Below are 16,622 nucleotides of genomic sequence, written 5' to 3' on the forward strand. Positions count from 1 at the left end.
CTTATCTTGACAGTAGTCTAAACCAACCTCTGCCACTCTTGCATCTCAATAGTCTATCATGAGGTCTTCCCTCCGTCTCCTTCACTCTAAAAGGCAGTCATTTGAAAGAACAGAATAGGCAAAAGAAAATTCCAAATTCTAGGGCTTTCAAATCAGTGCAGGTGAAGGAGAGGAGAGAAAGGAAGCCAATCCAGGTCAATTGAGATGCACCCTATATCTCCTCCGTCCCAGGTCCCTGCAGGGTCGGCCCGGCCCACAGAGAGGTTCCCCTGTGCCCTGGCCTCTCGCATGCTGCAGGACTTCCTGTCGTCACGGCTGGAGGGTGTTGGCTACAGCGCCCCCTGCTGTGGCTCTCTGGTCACAGCGCTGAGTGAGGAGGTCAGGAGCTTGGTGAAGACGGTGTGCCATGATCGCTACAGGCTGGTATGCACAGTGACACTGGGGCAGGTGGGGCAACAGGGGAGTGGGGGGATACTGCTTGCCAGCCGCTGTCTGTGGGACCCCCACACCGACACCTGTGTCTCTCACACTTACCAGAACAGGGAGCTGTTCTGCACAACTAATGTGTACGCTGTGTACTATGAGTGAAGCTGGATCAACAAAGCGCCTGATGAATGCAATGGACTAATATATCAAAAGGTAAAGCAGGAATTGAGGCAGAGATTCAAAGGACTAGAGGTCATCACAATGGTCCAGTATGTGTGTGAAACATACTTTTCTCAGGGGTGATAAATACAGCAATGTGTTGTGTACCTTGTGAGATAAAGTGAACTTGTGTGGTATAAATCTGTAGTATTGGTGTTTTCTCTGACACTTCCTTTTCTGCTTTCAACATCAGTGAGGAGGTTAGGTGGCACTGAATGGATGAAGGCATGTGAGTGTGAGTTTAACGAAACAGGAAACAATAAAAACCAAGGACAAGTTGTTAAGTTATTGTAAAATTATATTAACAAGCAATCTTTTTCCTCAATTTGAAAAAAAATAAAAAATAAAAATCAGCAAATAAAGGCAACATAGGACAGAGGTGTATAATGCTTAATGTTCACAGAAAAATGAAACAAAGTTCTCAACACATTTACAAGACTGCCACTAAGTTTATAATAATGCCTACTAGAATCAGTTTAAAAGCTTTGACTAACCGCTCAATAACTGGGGGCAATATACGTAGTCAAATCTTGTATCAAAATATAAAAAAAACAGAGCAATAGGGGAGCAAAAGGACAAATAAAATAAAAAATACGACGAAAATATGAATGACCAATATGCATATCAGAGCTAGGTTACAATGGGCAACTCTTTCTTTTTCCTCTCATTAACGATGAGCCAATAAGGAAGCACAGAGACACCTACAACGATGGAGAGGATGGGCACACGGTGTTGTTAAGCACAAGCAGGGTAAGAGGTTACACACCACACGTCTTTAAAGCAGGTGTTCACAGAGAGGAGCAGCGCTAGGTAGTATGTTGTACACAGATCTCTGCATTCATGCACTCAGTTGTTATGGCGATGTCACATTTTCACTGTGACACCGCAGCAGTCCGACTGTTTTAAATAAAAGCAACATAACCAGTGCAGAATATATGAGTGCTCTCCTAAATAAAAATGGAACCCACAAACATCTTCCTTAATATATGTCATTCTGTGAAAGCATCAAATCGGATCAAATTGTACATTTAAAAAACCCACTGAGCACTTTAGAAACTGTGAAAGGGCTTCTTACAAAGGCCTAATTCTTTCATAATTTTCCCCCCTTAAAACGTGGCTAAATAGTGGGGCGGGCAGGTAGAACATCGTGGCAAAGAAAGTCAATGGAGTGGTCACAGAGTTAAAGGCAGATTCTGAGTGTGTTTCCTGTGTTTTCTGACTTTTGTGACATATACATGTACTGTAGCTAAAAAGCGAAATATGGGAAAACTCTTTTTGTTTCCTAGTTCACAATGCATATGCACACTTTCCAGTGTTAAAGTGGTGAAAGCTGAAACATTTTTCTGCACCACGAAAAGCAATAATAAAAGCATAAGAGGTCAACTTTAACAATTTCCTTTGGGGAAAAAAATCTTCTCTGCAAAGAACTAAAAAAAACGTGTCATGTATGCATTGTTTCAGTAGCTGGTTTTGTCACACTTGGGGTTTGTGAATGAAGAATTGTCCTTCATTTTTCAGCGAGGAGCAGTAGTTGCCAGCCATTTTGGAATTCTTATCAGCATTCTGGAGTAGCATGGAACCAAAATGGCACCTGTCCCTGGTTCTGTGCTGATGTGTTTTGGCCATGTCCTGGTGTGAGCTCAGATCCTCTGATTGGTGGAGAATGAAGGGGGGTCACACACTCATCGTCATGGTGGGGGAATACTGAGGGGGCACAGAGGGAAGAAGGATCAAATCCACTGGAATGTCAAAGTATGCAATGTACACACACACGTACACGTACACACGCACACACAATTGTAAATAGGAAATGCACTTCCTCACTTCAGCTACAGCTGTTACTTGGCAACTACCCAGCACCCATATTGTGAGTCCTGATGCTGTCACTGTGGTTTCCCAAGCCTCCAGTGTCAACACGGTCCTGTGGACCTTTGACTTGGATCAAAGCTTCCTTACGGTCAACACAGTAGCCTCACAGATGAGGACCAGGTGGAGAAGCGCTTCAGGGGAGGCAGGCTATACTTACGTTCTCACTCTGAAAGGAGTGGAGGAAGTTCCCGCCCATCTCGCCGTCATCCCTCGGGGTTCCAGGAGGATTGCTAATGCCACTTAAATTGTTTGGAGAATTCTGTCAAGAATGGATATATTCAGATTAACTGCCAGAATGTCCCGCTTTTTTGAGGGTTCAAATAGTTAGAATTCAAATAGTTTGTTATAACGTTAAATAACATGGTCATTGTATTATATATACCTTGTTCATTCCATCCATGTCACCAGAACCTATTAAAGAACGAAAGAAAAAAAATCCCAAGAAATAACATTTACAAACCATGAAACCATGTGGTTAATAGTAGGTTGGAAACAATTTACCACCAGTCAAGTTTCAGTTTTGACTCCATTTTGTGGGCAGTGAGATTCTATGTGTTCAGGCTGTGTTTAGCATCAGCGGCGGACAACGTTACCTAGCGACCCGTTCATGTGGTGTGGTTCCATCCCCGCCATGGCTCCCAGCGGGCCGTCAGAGCCAGGCCCCATGGGGAACTGCACAGGAGACACAACCAGGGACCTTACCAACCACATCACTGCTAGAGCAGGCACACTGGAGTGGCTCTTACCAACCACATCACTGCTAGAGCAGGCACACTGGAGTGGCTCTTACCAACCACATCACTGCTAGAGCAGGCACACTGGAGTGGCTCTTACCAACCACATCACTGCTAGAGCAGGCACACTGGAGTGGCTCTTACCAACCACATCAACACACAGGCTAGAGCAGTCACACTGGACTGGACCAAGGAGAAACACTGTAAGTAAGGAGCGGATAGATTGAGGAGGGGGACTGGACTCACATTTGTCCGGTTTCCAGGTCCAGTGTTGATCATGGTATAGAGGTTGTCGCCAGAGTTGTTAGAGTCTGAAAGGAGGGGGAAAAATAGGGTTTGTTTAGCTTAGTTCATGTCATAGAACAGCCAAATAAGCGAATGGCATCATTGAATCATTATTGTGATGACTCATGTACAAGCCACGTCTTTCCAACGTGAGGCATTTCCCTTGAGTGAAGATGTGGGGGGCACCTACCTGCAGGGCTGGGCATGATGGGTGTTCCAGGGGGCCCCCCACCTCCAGATCCCCCCTTTTGGAGTGGCAGAAACACACACAGACAGAATATTAACATCCAAGACAATCACTTTACCAGCAATGTATCCAAAGCAGTTCAGAATATACCCAAACGATACATGGCCCAGAGAGATGATAATGAAACAATGTTTCTATGTCTATGACCAGAATGCAAACACTGGGGGTTTAGGGGAGTGTCTTACCCCATATGCACCAGGAGAGGGTGATGAGTAAGGCATCTGAAATACGAAGCAAAAACATCACAGACCAGAAATAGGGAATATAATCCATGTTCATCTCTCCAAACATCATCATTCACCATCTTGCTAACATCATCACCAGTGTCTACCTTTCATGGAAACTTGGATACATAATACTAAAATTGCATCATATCCCAGACTAGAGAACATTTTTAATGTATCAGACCTCCCGAGCCCTTACTGAGGACAGACTCTGCTGCAATCTGAACCATCACTGTAAGTGAGTGAGTGAGTGAGTGAGTGAGAGTGAGAGTGTCTCACTGTGAGAGAGAGAGAGAGAGAGAGAGAGAGAGAGAGAGAGAGAGAGAGAGAGAGAGAGAGAGAGAGAGAGAGAGAGAGAGAGAGAGAGAGAGAGAATGTGTGTGGAAAAAATTACTCACCGAGTTGGCATTGTTGGGATTGGGCCATGGCCGGCCAGCACCTGGGCCCCTACATTACAGGAAGACAAACCCTGGTTTAATAACAAAGTAAACACTGACAACATAAACAGCCAGAGGCCTTAATTTCACTGAAAATGGGTGAAATCAGAAAATGCTGGACCACTATGCAACATCATTGTTTATACAGTATTCATGTTTCTTGAGAAAAAGCAGAGTATATCACACACACACGCTCACGCACGCACACACGCTCACACACGTACACACACGCTCACACACGCTCACACACGCTCACAGAAACACACACGCTCACACACGCTCACACACGCTCACACAAGCTCACACACGTTCACACACGTTCACACATGCTCACAAATTCACTCCTGGCATGCCGGGTCCCATGGAGTTGTGTGGAGGCCGCATCCCACCGCCAAAGTTCTGCAATGATAGGAGTGTGATTATAGAGTATCACCACTTGTCTGGCATAACACAGCACATAACACAGCACATGTGACGTTTCTGACTCTGTTGAGAGAGCTTAGCCTACCTGGGGTCCAGGCCCCATAGGACCCATGCCTCGAGGGCCACTCATTCTCTGCATTGGTCCCAAGTTAGGATGGCCTGGAGGTTAACAAAAGCAGAGGGAACATTCAGAGTAATCCCTTTTCAATACCAGCCACACTCTTCACAAACATTCCTCTTCTCTCATCTTGCAGGTGGATTCAGTCAAGCAAAGGAGGTTGTCTGTATGACTGTGTCTTTCATCTCTTGAGAGGTATTTGAGTCTGTACAGCAGTGTTGAACTCCTACCTTGTGCTCGTACGTGGTCCATGTTAGCCAGCATGGGATGGGGTCCAGGGCCACCGCCTGGGGGCTACAAAGAACACAGGAGGGGGAGGGGAAGAGAGAGAGAGAATGAGGGGGGGTTGGGGGAGGGGGGTGGACATTAAAATCAGCTTCACAGAGAAGAGGTTCTACAGCAGTGGAATTGGAGAGAGTGGCGTAGTGGTTCTAACCAGTAGTGATTACAGTGGAGGATGGTTTGTTTATGGTTTGTGTTATGTTTGTTTGTTTACCTGGTTACCCATCCTGATGGGGGGACCTCGTGGCCCTCCGGCGAAGCGTGGTGACATGAAAGACTAAAAAAGGTATGACAAAGACCAATTGATTACAACACAATAGCAAATAAATGGACTAATGCACCACCTATATATATTTATGTTTACCAAATAAGTGGCAGTTGAGTACATTTCAAGAAAAACAACCATAATAGAACCCAGAACCCTAACACCCAGTGTGATTGATTGTTCAAACCGGCAAAAAGCGCCAAGCTGAAAGACGTATGCGAAAGCATGAAGCGTAGAGACATTGCGACAAGAAATTAGCGTGTTTACCCCAATGTGACAGCAGACAGAGAAACGAAGAGCGCAGGGAGAGAGACCTCTTTACCTGACTGTGGGGTCCCATCATACTGTTAGGAGGGGGAGGCTGAGGGTGAGGAGAGCCCTGGGGACCAGGAGGACCCTGTGGCGTGGCAGAGAAGGAGAGAGAGAGTGGGGGACAGTGACAGAGAGAGAGAGGAGGGTGGGGGTGAGGGAGAGAAAGGTGAGTTACTGCAAAGTAGAGGATAGTTTGAAGGTGCAGGGTAGAGTGGTGTGCTAAAGGTTGGGCTTAAGAAAGAGGGGGATGGTTCATCTACTAATTCCAGATGCAATGTGAAAGAGAGAGGGGGGGGGGGGAAAGAAAAACAGAGGAAGTGTGCTCTAGTGCGAGTTAGTCAGAACACCAGGCAGCAAGCATCCAGCCTGTCATCACTAGTAATTTCCCCCTCCAATTACCTCAGCATCAATTAAGCTCCATGCAATTAGCTTTACAATATCCCAAAACACCATCAATGTGGAGCTCATGCTGCTGATAAAAGCCCGGCTAATTGAGACCACTCAAATTACTCTGATAAAACTAGTGTGTGGGGGGTTGTGTGGAGGGGGTCTGTATGTCTGTGACAAACACACACACCAAATGACTGGGCTACTTAGGATAGCTTCTCTACTGTAGGCGCAATTGAAAGCACACTTACATTTTAGATTTTTGCATTATTATAGGGCATTGCCTGTGCCATCATAAAGAAACCGTTGGTAAATCCAAAGTGCATCATGGTTTTTGCCAGAGGGCTGAAGACCACAGGATAACACTTTATGTCACCTCTTCGAGTAAAACCCTAACACAGCTGCCAAGAGTTTACTCTCAGGAGGTATTGATTTACGTTAGGTGGTGCACCTTTCGATTTCCCCATTAAAGGCAGGCCCAACCTTGCCTCTCTGTTTCCCTACAATACATTGGAGTGGGCACACAGTGGATTACTATGATGCCAACAACAACAGTCTCAGAGCAGATACACAACCCGGGAGGCACAGCAGAGCAGAGCAGAGCAGAGCAGAGCAGGGCAGAGCAGAGCAGGGCAGAGCAGAGCAGGGCAGAGCAGAGCAGAGCAGAGCAGAGCAGAGCAGAGCAGAGCAGAGCAGAGCAGAGCAGAGCAGAGCAGGGCAGAGCAGAGCAGAGCAGAGCAGAGCAGGGCAGAGCAGAGCAGAGCAGAGCAGAGCAGAGCAGAGCAGCACAAGACACAGCCCCCAGCATAGAAACACATCCCTTTAACAGAGCCTAGCAGGGCAGGCGGCTAGAAATGTGGAAAGCAGTGCAGCTAGATGGCAGGACAGGAGAGAGACAGAAGAAGAGCAGAGCAAGTTGCACAGCTAGTGAAACTAATAAACATAAAGCAAAACTCATGAGAAATGCGTATGCAACAGTGACTTCCACATAAATCATGCATTGATGCCGATGGGAGGTTTCGATGAAGATCTGGTTTTTCGCTCGCAGGTCTCAAGAGTTGCATCGACTCAGAATGAGAGGCAGACTGACCTGAAAGAAGCCTGGGGGCATAGGTCCTCCTGGCATAGGTCCTCCTGGCATAGGTCCTCCTGGCATCCCATCCCCCGGGGGCATCCCCCCCATCACCGGACTGGGGGCTGCAGCTGCACTCTGGGGGGGAAAAAATAGTATTAGTTAAATACAGGAAGATGGCACTCTACCAGATCAATACTAAAGCCTGGTGCACACAAAGATTTTGTAAATCTTAACAGATTTTTTTTTATCTGAGAGCGACCCCACACATGAAGATAAAAAATCATGTATTGAACAGTTTTCTGTTTTTTTTCTGAGTGGGGCAGTCCCACTCATATTTTTATTTTATTTTTATTGACAGTTACAGTGAAGATTTAGACAGGAAGGATGGGGTGAGAGAGAGAGGAGGGATGACATGCAGGATGTCCCCGGCCGGAATCGAACCGGGGACCCTGCGGTTACATGGTCAGCGCTTAAGCCGCTACGCCACCTAAGCGCCCTGTATTGAACAGTTTTGAACATATTGTGTGTGGTGTGCTCCGATATACGACCACATTCATAAAGATCTGTCCTCCGACAGAAGTCTGGAGTCTCGTCCCCCAAGCCAGAAATCTCGTGTGATCAGGGTAGTAGTACCCTGACTGACCTGTAGAGGCAGCCATGTGCTACAGGGGAAAAAAGTGCAGAAGAACGAAAAGAAGAAGACGCGTCAGTCAGCTCGCTTCTTGATTGGCTACATTCCATTCCACGTCACAATCGGACTCGGGAGTTGTCAGTTTTGACCACAGACAAGAAGACTTTCGATTGTAAATATTGAACACGTTTAATATTTACGATCGTCGGCCCCGCGGTGGTGTAGCGGTCTACGCACTGGCCACTAGTGCATGCTGCCCACCGGGGCCGGGGTTCGTATCCCGGCTCGCCAGATCCAGATATGGCCGAGGCACACGGGAAGCGGCATATTGGCCGGCCGCTTCCGAGGGCGGTATAGGAGTATTTCTGGACTAGGATCCGTCGCGCAACACCGCCCCCTGGGCGCCGGAATAACGGTACTGGGCTCGAGGAGCCAGTCAGCCTAGTCTGCCTGGCGGCCTCTTCTGGGACTGCCGGCCACGGGGTCGTGCGGCGGATCCTATGCAATAGGCAGGGGATAATTGGATGCTAAGTTGGGTTAAATTGGCTACCAAATTGGGTGAAAAAGGGATAAAATCTGAAAAAACAAATTTATATAAAAAAAAAATATATATTTACGATCGTCGGCCCCGACCATTTTCCGAGCAGATTGTCGGGAGAAATTGACTCTTAACACACCTCACACCACAGGATAATCTTGTAGGATAATCTTTAGAGCCATCCGATAATCAGGCGTTTGCAGTCCTTGGTCGGAAGGGGGGAAAACAGGCCAAAATCGACCAGATTATCTTTATGTGTGTACCAGGCTTAAGAGTATTGATATATTGAGTTTGTATTGTGAATAGGGATGGGAATCAAGAAACGGTTCCAGTTGAAAACCGATAACAAATTGTTAGATGCATCAAAATCGTATGTCTCAGAGGTTATCGATTCCTCTTTTCGATGCCGGCATGTTTTGCACATGCGCTGACAATTGCGTGTCGCAAAAACGTGTGCGTCATGATGACGTCAAACTGTGAAACTTGCAACAAGGAGTCCAAACCCTAATCTAGGAAGAAACAGTCCATAGTGTGGCTTCATTTCACAAAGAAAAATGACAACATTGCTACTTGTAGCTATCGATAAAATTGTAATTGCAAGTGAGGGTGTCCCTGTTCGAAAATTCAGAGCTCTGTGCTCTGGGAGCACACACTTTTTTTTTCCTTCTTCTCTGCTGTCAACGAAGGCGGTCGCATCCTCCTCTCTCTCCCTCCCACACTGTCCCACACTGTCTTGTCTCGTCTGCCTCGGAGCCCTTCTTTGTCTTTTTTTTTTTACTATCTGAGGTAAAAACATGGAATTGATAAGCTGGTCTCTCAACGCAATTGACGAAACATTTTCTACAAGAAACTCAGGCCCGGGGGAGCCTACTTGCTCAGATGGTACCTTCGCCGCGGGCTACATGATGGACTCGTGGGAGAAGTGGAGGGTTGTGTGCCTGGCAATTCTCTCACTAGAGGACGTCGAAGACATGTACCTTTTTGGATTTATGATAACAGGACACCTGCTAATCGGATTGTGCATTGCCCTGGTCTATCGGAAAATTGGAAAGACGGCTGCTACCCAAACAACCCTTAAGTTGCCCGTCATGTTCAACGAGATGGGCAAAGCAGTGAGTACTCAGACTGGTATGATATTTGAACTAAATCGTAAGATGGAAAACTTTTTGGCGAAATTAACTGCTTTGTAAGAAGCCAGGTTAAGAGCCAGCATAGAATAGCACGGAATAATCTGTTTCCCTCGCTAACCCAAACATCCAATCTTCATTCCGGGACACCAAGGCCGTCTGCAGAAAACTCCCCCAAAATAAGTTTCAAGTCTCAGATGCGAAGAACGCGCTCTACCCCCCTCCCCCATGGACACCTGTTGTTGAGGTCATCTCAACCTGCTGTGTTATCGCGATGACACTCTGCGGACACGGACTTCCTATATGTGACTCACACCTATATATGGACTTCCTTCCCAAGGACTCACACACACATATATGGACACGCACCCCGCCTCCAATCTAAAAATGTCGGAGCAAGTTGTTGCAAAATGTTATGGTTGCGGCTTGATTGGTAGAGAATATTATTCAAAACACATCTACGTGTAACAAAACAGGTAATAATCATGTTTATACATGGGATGAAACAACGTTCATTTGAATTAATTTTAAAAGATGAAAATGTCAACGTTACTTAACGAGTATCTACTGTCAACATCACTAAAGTTAGCAACAGAAAGCTAGCTAACGTCAACGTTAATGTTAACACGATAACGTAAACTTGTTGAAATGATGGTAATGTTATTGTTGGTGTCTGCCATGTTTACAGTTAGTTTGTAAAGACTTTTAACTAACCGTTCGTAATTAACTGATTTCAGAATGCTCTAGGACGTTAAAAACTGAGCAGATTCCCAGAGCGTATTTACGAAGGCACCCTAAGAAAGCCTAAATGAAAACGAATGCTGTCCAAATATTATAAATATTCATACATTTTAGATGCTGACAGGGACTGTTTCTACAGATAGATCTGAAGCTACAGCTAAAGTTATATTCTTTTAAGAAAAGGACCATAATATAATATGAATTTATTTTATTTATGTTCAAATGTCATGTTCAGATATTATACACTGTGTTCAGAATTGAGATAATATATAATAACAGAGCTGGACTGAAGTGGAATTTAATAGCACATGCTGATCCAGGATCCAGTAGATTTGATAAGAATGTGTGGGATTCAGTGATTCACTCTAAAGTGCTTAGACACAGCAGGATCTCGCTGGGCAATTTCCTGTTGAAACCGCAGCCGTAATTCACTAATGTGCCATTTGCTTTGGTCACACGGCCATAATTGAATGTTTTTTTCCCTTTAGTAGGAGGATTTGAGCCGCTCTAATGTCTACAGTGGTGGAAGTATATGGTTTCAGATCATATACAGAATGACAAACGACTCAGAAGATGCCAAGTAGAAGAACAGGGTTTGAAGTAGCCCTCCACACACACACACACAGGTATCGACTGCACCCTCCCTAATTATGTCCCAGCAGCATGGTGCTGCAGGCCCACTGTGAAATACCACAACAGGGAGAGACGTGAGGCCGGAGGGACCCCGCCATGCCACAGATCCTCCATTACTGGAACACATAGAGCCACAACAGTTCAGAGAATATCTAGGACTCAGGCATGCATTGCCGTTATCATAGGAGAGTGTCAGTAGTCACTGATATGCATGGAGGTGAGATAAGGTTTATTCCAAAGCGTTAAAAATAAGTGTTGTTCCAGGCATTCGTGGGCTTAAACTGTGTTGTGGAGGCTTATAAGACCAGATAAAGGGTCACTCAAACTGGGCAAACCCTCTCAGCAGACAACATCAGACACCTCTGAAAAATATTCAGCATTGTTGAATATGTCCCATAACAATTCTACCAAATATGAAAAATCACCACAACTTCAGCATTGAATGCTCAATATTACAATGCTTCGATTCATGTACTCTGATACCAATTTCCATGCATGGCAGGTCTCCGGGCTTGCTACATCTGATGCTTATCATCTCCAGCGAAAGGCCACTGCTGTGCCTGCTGAACTGTCTGAATGGCTCAGTGCTTTGGTGTGGGAAAGGGCCAGGTCTCGCAGATGCTTTGGTACAGGAGGGCAGATGTCACAGAGGCTGCCTGGGGTTCTGGGGGGGCTCTTGAGAGGGGCCTACCTCTCCATCTCCCCTGGGGGGGGTTTATTTATGACAGACCCGACCAGCCCCCTGCTTCAGTGAGTGAGCGTGTGTGTGTGTGTGTGTGTGTGTGTGTGTGTGTGTGTGTGTTTGCACTCTGACCCTGCTCTACTATGCCAGTGATTCCCAGAGAGCAGCACACTCTTGTGATGTTCAACAGAAGGACATCGAGTAGGTGTAGGAATTTACTCAAATGGGCAATTTGAAACATCAGGACTGATGAGGGCAAGTGAGATCTTTACTCAGATCAATTTAAAACATAATTTGTTTGTGAATGTGTCTATAATTGACAAATCCACTGGATTACAGGGTAAAATCCAGTTTAAAATACAATAGAAAATAGAATATGGTTAAGTGGATATGGTTGTGTCCACAAAAACAAAAAAAGAGAATGAGAGAAAGACAGAGAGAGAGAGAGAGAGAGAGGGGGAGGGTGGGCCAGAGACCACACAACACTGACTGTTCATGAACTGACGTAACTGTCAGAGTTATTACACTTGAACCGATGTAAAGAAAGCCTCCCTAAAGTTAGTAAATGTTCAACCATCCATCCACATGATAAAAATGGCTTTGCGTTCACCCCTCTGGTGAAAGGTCTAGCAGAGGGATCCAGAGAAGAGCCTTCCCAATCACTCCTCTACCACTCTCCCTCTCCTCTCCTTCCCCCCCCCCCCCCCTCCCGATCTATGCTCTCTATTCCCTCAGCTCCTCCCTGGTTGCCGGACATATGCCACTCCCCTCCCCTTCCAATCTGTCCCTCAGCCCCCTGACAGCCATCAATCACAGGCTGACGCCATGGCGACGGGGCCCTGAGGGAGCGTCCCTCAGACACAGTGTGAATACACCAGGGCTTTACGAGCAGCCACCTCCCCCACAGAGACAAAGACAGGGCCCTGGGAGCACACTGTCCATGTACAGAGCGCAGAGAGAACAGAGGCCTAGGCCCACACAAACAAAGGCAAAACCCTGACCCCACTGTAGTATCCACAAATGAAGACAATGAAAACCAGCGCTAAGTGCTAAGCAGGGCCACAATAAGATGTATAAGGCTTAGTGAGCCAGAACGATAACCACAGTACCTTGACCAATTGTTCACGGTTCCTTCTTTTGCTTGATCATGAAAATGGTTTCAATGGTTACAGGCTCACAAACTGCTAAACATGGAGTTAGCCGTTGAGGATAATCCCTGGTGTCGCTAACCAATAAACAAAAATTAAGTACCCTTAATTTACATTTTAAAATTGTGGACTTTTATCCAAAGCGACTCGCAACGAGAACATGCAAAAACAACTGCATGAAAGCCTTGTGGGAAAACATCGATAGAAAGCTGCTCGTGCATTTAAGACAATTCATAGCAATAATAACCTGTGCAATAACAATAAACCCATACTGATTAAGACATTGTGATTATTCTTTTGTTAACCGGAATCAGGAGGGTTATGGCCCCCGTCAAATGGTAGAGCTGGCTCTGTGTCTCCTTCTGGCTCCCAGGTCACCTGCCTGATCAGGAGGGCTGTTGCTGTGACAACCCTATCTGCCAAGAGCAAGGCCAACATACATCACCGTTTTAACCCCTTCCTGGGGATATGCTTCCAACCACACAATGGCTGTTAATCAACAGTCTGAAAGAGTGGCTTCCTTTGCTCTCCTCGTCTCCTTTCCTTCATAGGCACTGATCTGACAACACTGGAACAAGGAAAGCAAATCCCTGGATGGGCTTCGGCCATGATACTTTTACCTATCCTGTCTCATCAGATCTGTGATACGGGAAGGAGACTAAAGCCACTTCACTATACTACTGGGGTTGCACACTATGTTATTAGAATGTGATGTTTTTTCATCTGCGTGTCAAAGCAAGTGCAGGATATAATTTCTTCAAGTACAGAATATGTTATTATTATTGTCTTGAACATGCAAACACCACACATACACCATGCAAATGGTTGATACGCAAGAGCCAAGTATTCTAATAAACCACCCAACTGTGCATCTATCTGGAAAAATTGTCTGTACGAAACCAGAGCCCTAAAGGTTCTATTGAGTCTCAGAGGAGCATTTCAAACAAGCATGCTGCAGAAAACATTGCAACCTGTGCACACGACAGAGACAGTCTCTGAGGTTGAAAGCATTCTCCTAAAAAATAAAATAGTCTCATTAACATTGCTCTATATTGACAAGCCACAACAAAGTCAGTTTTCCTTCAAGGGGGTGAGGCAGGGTGCTGGAGCATCGAGGGGCTCAGGAGCGCACATCGACAGGTCTGACTCAGGACATGCTGACGTCAGCACCATTTTACCAGAAGCCCTAAAGCTCCTATTCTGAGTGTCATCTGGGCCAAAGACAGGGAAAGATGACAGCTGGATGGACCACTAGGATGCTGAGAGAACCCTGACACACTCTATAGACATCCCTGAAACAACACACTCTATAGACATCCCTGAAACAACACACTCAAATACACGCACACGCACACACACACACACGCACATGCACACGCACACACAGCCCTAAAACTGTTTATACACAGCTCAGAGAAGAGAGAAGCAGCAATAAAACAAACCAGCCACATCTGCAAGCCAGAGAACAAAACATGAATAAGAAAGACCCAGAGATGAAAAAAGGCAGAAAACCAAGTCTCCAAACTATCAAAGGCGTCAAAACTTTACAACATTCTGATTAAAAAAAAAAGTATAAATGTTAATAGAGAGAACAGGGAAGATTAATGATGTCAAAATGTAGTGCAGTCATCTGCAACTACACCAGCAACATCTCGCTATCAGAAAGTGACTTTCTACACACATGCTGTAAATCCGCATTGAAGATGTTCTCCTCGTCTCTTCTAGAGAAGATGGTGAATGCACATGTGGATAGTTTCTTTTGACCTGTCTCAGACACAGATAAAATAGTTCTCATGAGGAGCAATACTCACATAATCATGGAAGGCTTTAGCTTCACTGGAGTGGTCACATGACTCTCTCCTCTCTGGCGCAGCACAGTACAGGTCCCAAAACACACTGTGGGAACACAAGATGGGTCATGAAGGAATAGAACGTGATATTCCATCAGTGTAATCATATGAACTGCTCAAAGGCATATGCTATGTAATGATCTAATGACAATAGCCCATCATGTTAATACAATAGGGTGCAACATAATGTGAAGTGTTACAAACAACCCCCCCCCCCCCCCCAAAATACAAAATATCTCTTGTGTACTGGACACTTACCACCACCAAGAATGTAGGAATCCAGGGGGTTCACCGAGTGTGATGTTCTTCTCCCATCGGATCTACAGAGGGGTGAATTGAGAGAAACAATCATGACAAGCTGAGACTGTGCAAATGGTAAGATACATCATGAAAAACAGTGAAGTTCATTTCAAAAGTCAAGGTATGTTGAAACTGTAGTAAACGTATAGCCTAGAAATGTTGTAAGCAGGCAGACTTACCTCTGATAAAAAGGTCTGTGCTGACTTCTGTGCTCCTATGTGTAACAAATATTCATAGACATATAAAGCTAACCTGGGGAGGCAGGGGGACAATAAACATCACAATTATTTCAATATTGTTTTACATAAGGGTGTATTCATTGTATAGTCCATTAGAAGTGGGAGATACATAACATTACAATGATTAATGGTGTCTCGGTGCTGTTTGTATTGAGCAGTACGAATAGCAGTGTATTAAAGAGCAAAGCCATTCAGTCGTTGGATCCTGGCTCCACAGGCCTTTTGGACAATGGTTTGCGTTGCCAACATGTCAAACGATTAAATTCACACACAAAAACATCGCAGAACGAAGAAAACGCGCAGTTACGAATGGAGAATTGAGGGTGAGAGAGAGAGATGGCCCTCGTAAGCGACTGGAACAAAGTAGCTATCAACTGATACGGCGAGAAAGAAATGTATCTAAACGCAACAATGTAGCTAGCCAAACCAGGCGTTGTTGTTATTCTTTACTCCGTTTAACTTAATACAATCTTAAACATAACCAAAATTTAAAAAAAGAGATATACTACAAAACATGCATATCACCCATGCAAAGCGAGACGAGAGAATAAAGCCAGAGGCAGGATACAGAGGAGGAATGGCGAGCAGACAGACAAGGCGGTTCATTCAATTCCATCCGCGGTAGGAGGACATTCGCTTCTTCTGCTGGATATTGTGGCTGTCCAGCGAGGCACAGAAAAGCCAGGGGGACTTGCAACAGATAATAAATTAGGTTTTAAAACTGACTTTTCTCTTGCTTGGCCATCCGACGGCACGGGGGTCCCTTTGCCTTTAGGAAACATGGTTTTGTGAGGGAGGACGCCCGCCTTCTTTCTCTTATTTTCGCTATTTCATCTGTCAGACCATCAGTCAGCCACGGCCGCGACCCTCGTAGACTCCAACCGCACTCCTCAACCAAGCCTGGTCAAGGGGGAGGGGGATAGGACTCATATGATTGACATCTACTCTCGCCAACGAGCGTGCAGTAATTTAATTAGGTTCTGCCCCTAAGTTATGTCATGCTTCTTTCGTTTCCAATGGGAGGCGGTTAAAGTATCTACTTTACATATCTCGAATTAATGTATTTTTTTAATGTCAACTCAATGCAACACATATACGAAGACATAACCAATACAATTGTTCTGACATAAATGACACAGACAGACCTCTCATTTAATTATATATATTTGATTTATTTTTTTATTTATCAGCCGTTGCTTACAGCTTTTTAGATATCATGATTCATGCAGTGGCCTGTGCATAAAGGGCTTCGAGGAACAGGGATACATTAACTCGAAAATATATTTTTGGAACATTTTCCTATAGCTTCTCTTACTATAAAGGCTCTTCACCTGTTTCCATCTCTAATATTTGACATGAAATAATTCTCATTAGGTGCAGCGCCCCACCCCCCTTTAAGAAAAGTGCACATCTTATTGGTTGTTTGTATG

The 16,622-nt window shown here is 45.2% G+C and overlaps 1 protein-coding gene across 2 annotated transcripts; it reads right to left on the bottom strand.

Annotated features, from left to right (window-relative positions):
- Window positions 1-935: 935 nt before the first annotated feature.
- Window positions 936-16,055, bottom strand: ssbp3b (single stranded DNA binding protein 3b). 2 transcript variants are annotated; one of them, XM_080549004.1, is made up of 18 exons: window positions 15,919-16,055; window positions 15,133-15,205; window positions 14,912-14,973; window positions 14,615-14,699; window positions 7,319-7,438; window positions 5,852-5,926; window positions 5,479-5,541; window positions 5,213-5,276; window positions 4,950-5,023; window positions 4,776-4,840; window positions 4,403-4,451; window positions 3,966-4,001; window positions 3,724-3,778; window positions 3,495-3,559; window positions 3,108-3,186; window positions 2,897-2,925; window positions 2,672-2,773; window positions 936-2,349 (listed from the first exon to the last, which is right to left on the bottom strand). In XM_080549004.1, the coding sequence occupies exons 1-18, from the start codon at window positions 15,972-15,974 to the stop codon at window positions 2,320-2,322; spliced, it is 1,182 nt and encodes a 393-aa protein (XP_080405130.1). In that variant the 5' UTR covers window positions 15,975-16,055; the 3' UTR covers window positions 936-2,319. The 2 variants fall into 2 exon arrangements, with proteins under 2 accessions (XP_080405130.1, XP_080405129.1); XM_080549003.1 differs by lacking the exon at window positions 5,852-5,926.
- Window positions 16,056-16,622: the final 567 nt, after the last annotated feature.

The sequence above is a fragment of the Nansenia antarctica genome (assembly GCF_963989245.1).
Source record: "Nansenia antarctica genome assembly, chromosome: 1".
Classification (NCBI taxonomy): Eukaryota; Metazoa; Chordata; class Actinopteri; order Argentiniformes; family Microstomatidae; genus Nansenia; species Nansenia antarctica.